We start from the raw sequence: 14,270 nt of genomic DNA, 5'->3' as shown, positions 1-14,270 counted from the left end.
ATCATTTTCTCACCAATCAAAATGGAGAAAGACGTATACCTGACTGGGATATTTTATTTCTGGATGAGATTTCATTCATAAGACAGTGATTATACAGTGTGAACTATTTTTATTCCTTTGATTGTGAGCTACACACCTATTTTATCCTAGTCCACTTATAAACTCAGGAAAGGGATTCTCAGCCTCTGCATAAAGTACCCATGATCTAACTTAGCTAATGTCATACCAGAAAGGGAAACAAGATGAACAGGGTGTCCTTTGAGAAATAGATACCTGCCAGGAGAGGAACGCTAAGTTTTTCCTAAGACACCTGGGTTTCCCAAACAGGAGATAAGGAGGCTGAGCAGACGCAGGCTGGAGGCAGGGAAGGATCAGACTTGTCGCAGGGGCATCTGGGGGGTGTGGAGGGACAGGAGAAGCTGCACAGAGGCTGGGGGCCAGCAGTCATCATTCACGAGCCTAGCTCATCACAGCTTTTTCAAAAAACAAATGGTTATAAAGCATTTCCTTCAAGATCTGAGGATGGGGTGGAAGGACACTAGTCTACCAGTATTTAAAAAAGAAAGAAAGAAAATAAGGAGGAAAAGTGGTGATGGGGTAGGGGAGATAAGTAGAAAATAAGTGAGCAGCAACCATCTCATCACTTTATATTATATGCAGCTCAATGCTAAATTTATCCAGAAATATAAACACAACTTCCTGTCTAGAAATTAAGCTTGATGGATAAGGCTTTAGTCCTTATGGTTATCCAGGGTCCAAGTTATTTAGTCTCTTTAATCAAAATACTAAAATAAAATCATTACCCATTAGGCTATTACCCTTCCCCCAATCTCCAAACACACAAGCAAAAATTAATTGCAAGCCAGGAAGAAAGAGGCAATTTAGACAGTAACAGCTTGGCATGGACTGAGCTGAATTTCCTAATAGCAGTTGTCTGTTTGTGAATGTATATTTTATTTACAGCCTTCACTTCCTTGACCTTATTGAAAGTAATTTATTTTTACCTAATCTGCATTTCATTTAAACCACCAAATATTCCATTAATGAACCAGCCCAGCAGTACCCATGACAAGGAGCACTCGTGCTGGTACCACAAGTGAAATGACCGAGTATTTAAGGGTGACATATGGGGAGGGGCCCCGCGTAATGCCACTGGCACAACGTTGGAACTTGCACAAAGAGCTTCAGGGTACTACGCCCAGGAGCTGTCACTCTGTCTCCGTTTTGTTTTGTTTTGTTTTTGATTACCCCCTACCCTACTAGTATTTTTCAAACCTGAGATTTCTCAAGACTGGGTTCCTCTTCCCTTCCAAGAAGAATTCATATCAATTCCAACAAATGAGATGTTAAAATGACAAGGAGGAAACTTGGGCTTCTGTGTGCAACCCACCACCCCACTGCATGTGAAGCCAAGACCTTCCTCACCTCATCTCCCTATGTACTGACTCTAGGGTGCTGAAGAGAGGGACATCCAGTGATGTACTAACAGGTCTCAGATGAGATTATTTCAATCTTGAGCTCCTCTCACTCGAAATCACCTGGAGTTTATATACCAGACTCCAAGCGATCAACTCTCCACACTGATGCCACTCATAAGCAACCTTTTTGGCTATGAACCACAAAACATCATCTTGTCTCTCCAGACTAAGGCCTTTCATTGTTCACACCTCACCTCCTGTTTCCTTACCTGTTGGCTGTAACTTCAATCAGAGCAGCATCCTTTTTCACTCTGGCACACCTATTTTAGCAACCTGCACACAGAGCCTGGCACTACAGGGCCATGAGGTGTAATCCCTTTTGCCTTCTTTAATGGGGGACTTACAGCCTCCGAGGCCTAAGCTATGTGCCTGAGGCTACTCAGTCCCTAGCAGTGGTGCTGGGTCCTTGCCTCTTGAAATCCTTGATGCCTTCTCTGAAAGATAAGTTTACTCTCTACTTGTTAAGGTAAACCAACCCAGGGGTTTGCAGCTTAGCTAAGTTACCTATTTTTGTGTGGCACAGATAATCAGTAGCCATGTCTCCCCCTCCCTTTCAGCTCAGAATAAAAAACCACAGGGAGCTACAGTGTGAATGATCAATGACTACAATCACCAGGTGACAAATTCAGATGTGGGCTCGAAAGATGTAGCGAAGACTATTAAAAGGGACCAATTCTCTTTCGTGTACCTTTTCAGGAGGGCCTGAGAGCGCAGGGCAGGGACGCCTGACGTAGGGTTAAGAAAGCTGACTCCACCGGGGCAGGATAAAGTTGATAACCTTCCTACTGAATCCCCAATCCTCAACTGGGACTAATTAACAATGCATGAAAACTGGCCTTTTATTGGAAAGGGACCTAGCAGGGTTCAAATGGAAACTTGTAGGAGTTTCTTTGGACAATGGGATTCTTGTAGTTCCATTTAATGAAAAGACATACTGCAAATAATGGAATATTGTCAAGCTCCATACAGATCACCACATCCCGAAACAACAACTTTTTGTGGCCTTTTCCTGTTTCCTTCTACATCAACAGGTGTGCTGGGCCCAAAGAAATCAAAATACACAAAAACTCAAGTTTGCAAACAGAAAAGTGGCGGATGCTTTTTCAGGTTGTAAGTGAAAATTTTTATTTGCTATGGAACAGTCAAATTCCTTTAACTGGCGAACTCTACCAGTGATTAAAAAATGTGATTCAATTTGCATGTTGGCTTATCCCTAACAGATCTTGAAGTAGCTGAGCCAAAAACTTCTGGGTTATTAAAACATGGGCAACAGCAATGAAGTCATAAGCTGTAACTTTTTTTATCTCCACTTTTCTAATTTTTTGGCTCATCCCCATACAACTGTGCTATGTATATCAAACCTTTTGGGCATCCTAAAATACAAGTAGCAGTGGGTTGATCTCACTGATTAGCAAGAGGCAGCTTCACCTCTGTGTTCAGGAGGTCCTGTGGTACTGTCTACTTGACAGGAACTACTCTTACGACAGAGCAGTGGTGTGGAGTTAAATCAGACCTTTCACAGTAACTGCATCTTGCAAAATGATTAAAGGTGGGTCAAGAGTGTGCAAAGAATCTGACCTAGTGACCACATGTTCCCCTGCGCAACTGAGAAGGGAGATGAGCGCTAACAGAAGGCCAAACACAAAAATACACTGAGCTAAGAGAAGGAGCAAGAAACTGCCAGGCAAGAATGGGGAGGTATATGGATTCTTTTCTTTTAAATCATGTGGAAAGTTTACTTAAAAAGAGGGAAAATGAATCAAGTAAGAAAACAGGGCAGACCCCTCTTCTCCAGAAAATAGCACCTGTTCTCAGAGCACAGGAGTCAAACAGAACCTCAGAACGCTTGCGAGCAAGGTTCCCGGTGGTGGTAGTATGGTAGAGCCAAAAGCGCAGCTTTGCCTGGCGGGGCATGGACAGGCATGAACCGGGCTATCTCCACATGCCACGGGCTCTCTGTAAGGCTGCCGCCGCCTTTCTAGACCATGATTTCAAACCCCCGAGACCCTGTTTCTGTTCCTTATCCTAAGTTTAATTTTTTAGAGTTATTCTGCCTGATCAGGGCTCCGACACTTCAAGTTTTTAAAGCCGGGCTCTTAAGACACCGCCTGCACCTGCACTGCCAGTCTGGCCTCCACCATTTCCATCAAAACCAGATTCAATGCTTTGCAACTCTACTTTGCAAAGTCATTTTTCAAATCAACAGCTACCCCTCCCTATCAAGTATATTTCTCACTGGGTCCATTTTCTATTTTGAGATCATTTGAGATATGACCATAAAGTCTAAACTAACAACTTTTCATTAAAAAAAAAAAAATAAGGGAAACATATGCCCAATGTTAGAGTTTTATGTTCAAATAAAAGAATTAACAGGAGAAAAGACAAAAAGGCAGAACCCAAAGGGATTGTCAGGCCTCTGATCCAAAAATAACTAAGTAAAAGTACAGATAAAGAATGGAACCTATCTCTTCTCCATGTGAGTTCTAGTGAAAGCTGAAAAATCAAATTTGATGAAGGTTTTAGGAAAACAAGATCCCAGGAAAACTAGGTAATGTCTCTGATCTTCTCCACACTTAACTTCTACGGATTGCATTTATTCTTATTTAAGCACATCTTCAGCACACACACATGCATACCCCAACCCTTAAAAAAAAAAAAAAAAAAAGGGCCTGAAATTTTAGTTACACCACATGTGGTTTTCATTTGTGAAAAATGAACAAGCTGTTTGTGGTTAAACTGTCTAATCGCCTGTTATCAATCTAGCGCTGCATTCAAGATTTACAGGATACATCAGCTTCTGTGCCACATTAGCTGCAAAGGGGGTGGGGGGTGGGAGGCAAGAGGAGGAGGAGAGAGTTTATCCTGAGGAATAATATTTCCAATGCAGCCACACTCACACTACATCTGGTTGTGCTGGTAGCGGCAGTTAAATTGAAATATTTCACAGCGTGTGTCAGAAACATGCAGAATGGTAATTATGACAGATCTGATTAAGCCGAGTGCCACCAGCTCCCTGGCCAGCGCCGGTTGTGCAGGTGTGACCTTGTGCGTGCCTGCGTGTGTAAATAAAATTAATTACAAGCGAGAGGGTGAAGGCTTCAGTGACATCACAAAGCGGAGAAACTCCCAAGGGGGAGACCTAATGGAATATTTTCCCTCAGTCTAATAATACAGTTCATATTGACTTGAGGTAATTAGCGGGATCATTAAAGCAGTTTTCCCGGCGTATTTGGCTGCCTGATCAGATTAGTGAAAATGTTCTTCAGAACAAGCCCTGTGTGGTCTGCCAGAGAGGAGGAAATAAAAAGCAACAAAGCATATTTTGGAATGATAAGCAGCGCTGGACTTTTACTTTAGCAAAAAAAAATCTCGACTTCTCTCTGGAGCCTACAGATCTTACTGTCCTGTCCATGTTAATTCTTCTGTTCGGCTCGCCTATCCCTCTATGCTTTCGGATCTGTTTCTCGCGTTCCCCTTTCTTTTGGTGAAATCAGACTGCTTTATCACTGGGAGCCTTCCCAGCTCCCCAACAAATCTCTTTTAAACAAGGCAATTTTAAAATTGGGGGAAAGTATCTTAAATGACTGCGACACTGTTAACTGACAAGATAGGGCGATTGGGAAAGACAAAAAGGAGGGAAAAAAATTGGGAAAGGATTGCCACTCAAAACACACCTGCTAAACAAAAGATTCTTCTCTTCTGTGATACATTACAGAAATTTAAATATTTATTTGCTTTCGGATCTCAAAATGGGCTTCTGTGCCGGCCAAAGTTGGGGCGATTACTCCTTCACTTGAACAGAACACAGAGCCCTCGTCAAGAAAGGGCCATTTGTCTGAAAACACTCGATCGAGCATGCTCTACCTTGCTACTGGAATATGCCAAGCGCTGTCACAGATGGCAGGCTCTGACAGTTCCCATCCGTAGCGTTGATACTCGACAGTTCAGCACAAGATCAGTGACATTCTGTCTCATTAGAACCACGCTAATTATCACAGCTAGTTTCAGGGGAAACCATGTGTTGCAATGGTCAATTTGAAGGAGTCTGTGCATCAACAAACTGGTAATAAGGATCAGACACCTTATTATATGACAGCATGCTGCCTATGATCTGATTTACGGAATCAGAGGCACTGAGGCGGCCGAGGAGGCTGGCAGTTTATGAAACAGTGTGTTTAAACCCAATTCCTGAAGCATACTGGTTGGAGGGGATTTGTTAAAAAAAAAAAAATACACAAAGGCAACTGGAGTTGTTGAATCAAGAAATCAAGAGAGAATAGGTTCTCTACGAACATATAAGTAGATGAAGACTTAGGGAGAAGACAACTTCATCAGTGTAACTAACTGCAGGGTGACCGCACAAGCGGCTGGGAACTTGCATTTTCACAAGGTGTTTAAATTACAAATGGCTACATTCCGACTAACCTATGTATATGTTTTTAAGTGGGGGGGGCCCTCAGTGTGCATCATCTGAAGGACTGCACAGTGTGAAGGCAAAGCAGCCACACTCAGGGCTGTGAAGCATCTCATGGTTACTCCTTTTGCAGGCGGCCAAGGAGGCACAGGAGGTTCCCATTACCGGCATAAGTTCTCCTAGCCCTCTCTTAGCACCTTTCATTGATGTGAAATTTTAATGTCGCCGTTTCTTCCTGAACTATTTTTCTATTGTCATTTTGCATAAATGCATTTTCATAGCTCATTCATTCCAGACGGCCTTTATTTTCATTCCTCATATGAAGAAAAAAGAAGCTAAAGCTAAAGTAAAATCCACCTTTACTATCAAAAACATAAAAGACAACTGTTGAAACTGAGAAAACACGGTTTTCTAGCCTGGCCGCTTGTTAGAGGATTCTGTCAGTGTGAAGCCCTGTGCAAAGTCCATCTGAATGGCATGCAGTTTTATGATTAACTCTTATGGAGAGTTAAACCTCCATGGTTTGCTCCCTTCCCTACCACTGTGTAGATACCTGATTCTGCCCGAAGAACGCTTCAACTGTCACAGCTGGTTAGAGAAGGGCTTCCAGAAAGAGGAACCACCACCAAATATTCTTAGTCCACACGTCACTTTAAACTAGCAATTTAGGACAAAAGGTGACCTTGTAAAGCAGATTCTACAAATCTACAACTGTATGCCCATACGTAGAATACAGACACCAAGCTTCTTAAAAGCGACCCTCTCCTGGTGATCTCTGTGGGTACCCTCACGGGGAGTCCTTTTGGACCCAATATTCTCAAATCTGAGTCTTTTCAAATCCTGCCTAACATTTTCTTACAATATTTTCTAAAGATGGAAAAACTGGACTTTGAGTTATGAGCACATTTCTAACAGTTGACTTAGTGAGTGGGTTAACCAGGAAAATGTATTTACAGAACTTTCGTTAATGAATTTTAAATTTAGGGGGGGGGAAGAGTGATTTTTTAAAATGATTTATAAGCAGCAATAAGTTAACTGAAAATCTCCTGTCCAACTTGTTAAAACAGGTAACAGTAAAGAATCTGGGAGAAAAACACCTGCTTAATGTGACTTTGTAGCCAAAAATATAATGGGCGACTAAGTGTTCTACTTAATAATTCTATATTAAATCTTAGGTTTACAAAAACACGTTTGATTTTTATAATATGGTAAAGTGAAATGAACTCATACTCAGATCCATGAATCTAACTAGCCCTTAAACCATCTTGTAACAGAACCACAGACCTTACACTGGTAATAGTACACCAATCTGTGTAAATTTAAAACCATTCATTTCAACAGCCCTGTTTAGCAATCAACTAGAAATATGAAGTCAGGTCTACCTTTAAAAGAAAACTGAATCCAACGTAAATCTCAAATATTTAGACAGACGAGATTCCTAGAGGTGGTTAGCAGCCGAAGCACCCAAAAGGAGACCCAGGGACGCCACAGCCTTCCTGTTCAGGAAGGCAGCCCAAGGGCCAACATTTTAAAAATGTGCGTTCCACTGGGTGCTGCAGACGCTGTGAAGTGCCACTCTGGTGGCCATATCCCACTCCTCCCTCGCCCCAACATCCCTTGTATTCTTACTCTTCCAAGTGACCCAGGGAAACCTAAGCTCTGCCCAGGGTCTTTCTACCCAGTCAAACAAACAAACAATAAATAAATAAATAACTGCACTAACTCGATGGAAAATGAACAAAGAGCTCATCCCCAGACTGGCTGAAAGACACTCCATTTGCACAGCAGGAGGGACGGTGAGGCCACACAGGGAAGACCTCGCCTCGGGCAGCCCAAGAAGGATGTGGCACAAGTACAAGAACCCAGGAGTCTCAGATCTGCAGGCGCCCAGGAGCTACACAGGCGAAGTCCTGCTGTGGCAAAGACTGCAACGTGAACATTCCAAAGGCAGGAATCAGCCCGAAGGCCAAAGTGTCCCTTCCGTGATGTGTAATTTAATTCTAACGCAGTAAAAGATGCCTTCACGAACATGCTAGGATACAGAATGCGGCCATGCCTCTAGGACTTTGTTTTACCCCTCTGGATTCTGTCACTGTTAAGATTCTCTCCCCAGCAATAGGAAATTACATTTCCGTCCATTTTTAACCCCATTCATTTGTGACCTATCAGGCCTTATTTGTATGTAAGATATACAAATCACCACCCAAAATTCTCCAAACCTGAAGTCCAAGAAGACACTGTTTTTTTCCAACTACAGACCTTAGTACGGCCTCAATTTTTTTTTTTTTCCCTTTCCTTCTATCCTCTACCTCTTATCCTAGAAACCTTCAATCTCACTGGCAAATGAGTTTGGAATGTAAGATGGAAGTCTGGAAAATGCTGGGTTTCTTCTATGTATGGTGCTCTCTTCCAGAGACAGACATGCTCTATTTGGGATTTATTATTAAATCCCAAACCTATCAACCAGCCAAAGTCCTCTAACTCATAGGCCTGGTGGGCAGAGAGCTTGCAAAAGCTTACACTGGTAACATGTTTGGTCAAGCAAATTTTTCCTTCCTCTCATCGCTGGACCTGAAAGAAATACCCTGGTCAATAATGCCCTGGAGAGAAACCACCTTCTGCACACAAGTCGGGATGCAGGAATGGCACAGCACTGCGCTGGCTGCATTGCGCATCTGCAAACATGAAAACCAATGTAACAACTCGGTGTTGAAGGCAAGGCCTACAGCACTGCTAATGTCCCCTTGCTGGACATACACCTTAAGTCTCAGAGCTCCCAAGGGGTTTGCTGTAGAATAAAATGAGATTCCAACATCTGCCACCATTAAGGAAAAAATTCCATTTCCATCTCCCAGATGAAAACACTATAACCAATGAACAGTAACTGAACCTTGATACCGTAATGGTTATTACCCAAATCAACTATTTTTTTTAAACAGTAAAATTAGCGATTTCTGCTCTCATAATTATTTGAATGTTATCAGACTAAATGTTTGATAAAATTCCAATATGATTCACTTGGAAAAACTGCTGCTTATTTGAATACCCAGCATATAAAGTGTATTCATTTGTAGCTATTCACATTATGTTTAAAGCATATCATCTTTTTAAAGTTTGCATTAGTCTGCTTTCCTACCCAAGCACAAAAAGTAGCCTACCTTTGGTTTTCACTTGCATATTTTATTCAGACATTTCTATTAGAGTTAAAAACAATCTCATTTCTATTACTCATCGAAGAGGAGAGATCCTATCATACATGTGAAATGGTGGAATCCACAGTGTTGGTTCTTTTTACTGAAAATACCTTGTGCATTAGTCACTGCACAGCACAGCTGCCCTGCGTCTGGCTCTGTGACATTCTAGAACGGAAGTTAACTTTGAAGTAATCACGGTCCCTGCCATTCAAGGCACCTACCTAAAGTGTTTCCTTCTGCAAGTGAGAGGAATTTAAAACACAACAACAGATAAATCAGTCAGTCTGCATGGCGCCTCTTGCTTGGCACATACAAAGCTCTCCGTGTGGATATGGTACTATCTGATTTAAGCCTTTCTGCATACATTATGGCAGGTGACCTCAAATATTAGATTCAAAAAGGTGAAATAACTTCCTAGTATCAAAGCGCCCACGTCACTGCCCCAAACCACAGCCTCCTTATGGGGAACTTTCAGCCTTCCCCACCCTTTCCCTCACCAGGAATGAAAAAGTCCTGATATCTCAGGTAGCGAGGCACATGTGTCCCATGAATGTGGTACTCAAGACCTGAAAGCCACCCCCCACTCCACACTGGACTATCGATTAGTCCAATGTCCCCGAGTCCTCTTTCCTGAAGCAAAATGTAAGATCAGTGCTGCCTGGGCCTGAAAGGACAATGGAACAGTCAGAGAGGTGCTGAGGTCCCTCTGTATGAACCAAGGAGATCAACTTCCAGGTGACTCTGAGGAGTGCAGACACAACAGGCTGCAGGGCGGGGTGCAGCACAAAGGTGATGCTGTGAAGAAGGGCAAGATGGGGCAGAGCAGACAAAGACAGCTGCGGGGCCACAGGAGCCATGCTGTGTTCCCACTTCACACACCCGTCACGGGGTGGGGGGCTTCTGCCTCATTCTGCAGAGCCTTGCCATTTATTTTGAAGGCATAAATAACTCCTGCATAAGAACTTTGACCATGAAAAAGGGTTAGTCTGATTTGAAGAACTTGCTTCTGGGGTTTTGGTTATTTTTTGCTGGTTTTTGTCTCCTTCACAAACACCATGGTGAGAGCAGAACTCAGTAAGTGAGCGCTTTTCACTCTCATGGACGCAACAGCTTATGGGTGGTTTTCTGTTTAAGGGCTCACAAATCTTTCCCATAGATAGGGCAGTGCAAAGATCTAAACTGAACAACCTACCCAAAATCTACAGCAGTGTGTGCCAGGAAGCTGTGTTCAATGAGCAGTCAGGAAGAACTATCTGAGGGATGGCAGTTAATAGCCTTTCAGACCCTTGGATTCTCTCGCAACCTATAAGGAGGGGATTAAGGGAGAGCTTTGGGGTCTGACCCACACAGCTGCCAATGGCTACAGCTGAAGGCTTGTGGGGAATCTTGTAGGATAGTGGTACAAAGCGCAAGGACGTTCAAAACCCCTGGACTGCCACTCGCATGACATTATCCACCAACGACTGACACCTTCTGTATTCCAAAGTCGTTCACTCAGTCATGGGGGGTGAACTTGGGATCAGAAATAAAAGAAAGAAGGAGGCAGACCGCAGATAGGGGCCCCTAACCCTAAGGAGCCATGCTGTCGCCAGAAAGGAAATGGGACTGACAGAAGGGGAGTTGACTGACTTCAGTGACAGATGACAAGCAACTAAATGACAGTGCGAAGTTTTAATAGTTACTTGGTTTTAATGACAATTAACACATGTCTAGTTTCTCTGTTTAACTGTTGTGGAGATCTGGGGAAAGTGTTTGGCGCTTGCAAGAATATAATCTGTTATCATTTAATTGGACAGGTCAGAAGAGGTGCAGGATCAGAAAGAAAGGCAAGATGTTATGTGTTTAAATATGAGCTCCTCCTCATAATTAGCGCAACTAGCCAAAACAAGGAGGTGTGGGCAGGTGGGGGAGGGGCAAAGGGAGACCAGGACATTTCTCCTTAATGCATAGTCTTGGCATGTAAATGAAGACATCTGAAGAAGCACACAGGTTTGAAGCGGCTCTAACATTCTATCATAATTAGAAACATTTCAAGAGCCCTGTAATTTCCAATCAAAATTACAGTAATTTCCGATATACAAGCCATGATTCATGACAGAATTTTACATTCCATGAGAGATTACAGTGGCCTGATGTATGACACGCTGAGTACAGCACTAACATAAACAATTCAGTTTAATGTTTAAACAGCACTTGATGTTTAGAATCTCACAATAAAAGAAACATATTATTGTAGAAATTATCACTTTGACAGTGATTGAAGGGTAGCAGGCATGTGGCCTATAAAGCTATAATTTTTACAGTCCACAGCTTGAGTTTAATCATTTTGATATAACATTTCCAAGATATCCCTGAAGTATTTCATCCAGCCTATAACTTAAACAAGAACAACCTTTTCTAAAGCAAAATGCCCGTCAAGTGCTACTACTAATGGCAATAAAGTAAAAGTTTAGGAAAAGATAACAGAAATGTGTTGTGGTGTAAATATTTCCAAATTGAATTGTTTACTAGATATGAGAGGAGGATTCATTAATGACAATGCAAATATATGTTAAAAACTCCAAGTCATTAAAATCTCACCTGAGTCCATGATGCCTCCTACTCTTAACTGGACAACATTAGCAAATCATCTCATCAGGGAAAACAGTTTTGCATTCGTCTGGTGTTTTGGCAGAAGTGTCCGTGGCTTTGCACAAGGCTTTATAGATAGTTGAGTTTTTCATATAGATGAGCCCTACTTGTGATCAGCATCAATTACCAATATGTGACAGTCATACTTATAAAAGACTGCCTCATCTATCCTTTATTGTTTTCATCTTGTTTTGCGGGAATTTATAATTTTTCCAGTTCAATTCAATTCATTTGTAATTCACCAGACTTTGGCAAGTTTTCGAGCTGTAATTCAATTTGTGTCATACATTTAAAGGAACATCAATTACAAGCAAAGATATGGGTGCCTCGGTTTGTTTCAATAAGTGCACCGAGTAGCGATGGATGCCCACGTAGAACACAAGGCATGGCGGAATGCCTACAATTTTAGGCTGGAAATCCAGGCAATCTAACAGTGATTCAAGTCAGTTGCTCCACAATAGGCCAGATTGAGAAGCTGCCTCTATATTATGATGGTCTTGTGAAAACAATTTATAAACTGACTCAGGAATTGACTGAGAAATCCTTGGTCTGGAGAGCGGGTGCTGGACAAAACAAACCCAAGAATCTGCTTCCTGAATCTGAACTCTATGTTTCGTCACAAGGCTCTGTAAATAATCCCAGAGATTGTGACCTCTCCGTAATGGGAGTGCACGTTGAAAAGAGATACCTCTTTTAATGAAATTCTCATAGGCTTCACAGACAAACATTCTCAGTATCTAATAGAGGCTCTTACCTGGCTTTTGGTCGCTGCAACCTTTGCAAACAGTGCTTGGGACACTTTAGCGCGCTTCATTTCCTGCTGAATCTCATCATAAATGGAAGCATTAATGTTCATCGTATTGTTCTCTGGTTTCCCATTCCTCTCAGTGGCAATAGTAGCTGTTTTCACCTACAAAACATTGTGAACATGGCTGTCATTTTTCATTGGCTAAATTGTTTTGAAGCTTCTCAGGCTCAGCGTCCAAACTGGACATTGTTGCTCCTTTTATGATCAAGGTGACCAACAGCACAGTCGTTGCACGTGAGTTATTACCCCGAGATCAGATTGCTCAACTTAAGGAAGTCACGTTGTCATAGGTGAATGCCTCTATAATATGACAGCAACTGCCAGCTAACATCCATGAATTATAATGACATAAAGTAAGTTTTCTGGAAAAAAGAATAGTTTCAAAGACTTGAAAACCCTAACCTAATTGTTTCCCAATTACCTTCCATTGCAATTCTAACAAAGGAAATTCACAATTAAAATCATAATGCACAGTGCTGAATCTTCCTGGGTGCTGGTACCTAATAGACAATTGCATCACTAATAGCTATTACATACTATGGCCTTTTTAATTTTAGACTTTTTTTAGTGCCTTTTCCTCTTATGTTTCATTTTTAAAATCTTCCATAACAAAGCCATTTGCAGATCTGCATATTTAAATCTTCTATCCATCCATGAAACAGGTACAGTGCCTTGCTTAATTATCATAAAGGCTGGTTGCATTTTACACGTGCATGTCCAAGCTGTTCTGTATAATTATTTCATCTTTTTCTGGCACCCCTGTATATAACTAGTTCCTTTTGACTTGTGGAACCCTCGAGTAAGAAAATGGCTCACAATATTTAACAGAACATCAGTGTAAGTGACATCGAATGTACAGTCGTGACTTTACAGCTATACCTACACTATGTAATGGTGAGTGAAAAATTAGTAATAATTCCTTTGATAAATAATGATCATCATGTGCCAGCAGGAAAGTATCACAGAATTTTAGGGATAAAATATCACCTCAAACTCAAGATTTAGTGACCATATTATTAATCGTGAAAATCTCAAATTTAATTTGTATTATGCAATTATATGAACCAATCTGGAAAATGAGCATATGAACGATATAGTTGTTTTCTTACTAGGAAAAAGGTGAAATGGAAATGGAAAGATATCCCAGATGCAGGACTGTGTCTTTCAGCAACATCATTTTAAGGACAGCATTTTATGCCAGGTTTCTGTTCTCTAGAAAAATTACCACTTTGAATAACTTCTCATACATACTATGAACAAAAAAGAGTAATACGTACTCTGGGATAAATGAAAGATTTTGGGGGCCACAAAATGATATACCGCATCCTAATCGTACTGCAAGTCACTCAGATGTATTACCCTCTGCTCCCAAATAGTCAGTGTCAAAAATGGGGCAGCAGTTAACTGTTCAACTCTCTGCTCTTTTGAGAGCCAAGGAGTTTCCTGTGAAGCTGGCCTTCAGAACCCTAACTTGAGCCACTTGGCAAAACAACATCCCTGCCTCTTGCTTATCTTGGAGAGGCAGCGAGATTCTCCTGTCCTGACAGCACCTTCTGAGCACGGAAAGGACAATGTAAAATGACCAGACTACAGGCCTCACGTAAGGACACAGACAATGGCTCTTAGGATGGAGACCGACTGGTGGGGCTCCTCCCCTGAACTGGAAGCCTGAGCTAGGGTTATGGGGGTGGGCTGACTCCCTTTCTGGGACTCTGTATGCAAGGACACTCACAGAGGTACATTAA

At 41.9% G+C, this 14,270-nt stretch overlaps 1 protein-coding gene across 1 annotated transcript in view; it reads right to left on the bottom strand.

Moving 5' to 3' along the window:
- Positions 1-14,270, bottom strand: part of SATB1 (SATB homeobox 1) — a 74,598-nt gene that overhangs the window by 16,210 nt on the left and 44,118 nt on the right. The window contains exon 9 of the mRNA XM_012732074.1: positions 12,472-12,627. Coding sequence (XP_012587528.1) covers positions 12,472-12,627 — 156 coding nt within the window. The remainder of the gene's footprint in view (positions 1-12,471; positions 12,628-14,270) is intronic.

The sequence above is a fragment of the Condylura cristata genome, unplaced genomic scaffold (genome assembly GCF_000260355.1).
Source record: "Condylura cristata isolate star-nosed mole 26May11 unplaced genomic scaffold, ConCri1.0 scaffold00033, whole genome shotgun sequence".
NCBI lineage: Eukaryota > Metazoa > Chordata > Mammalia > Eulipotyphla > Talpidae > Condylura > Condylura cristata.
The sequence above is the reverse complement of the archived record's forward strand: the minus strand, read 5'-3'. Positions and strand labels throughout refer to the sequence as shown.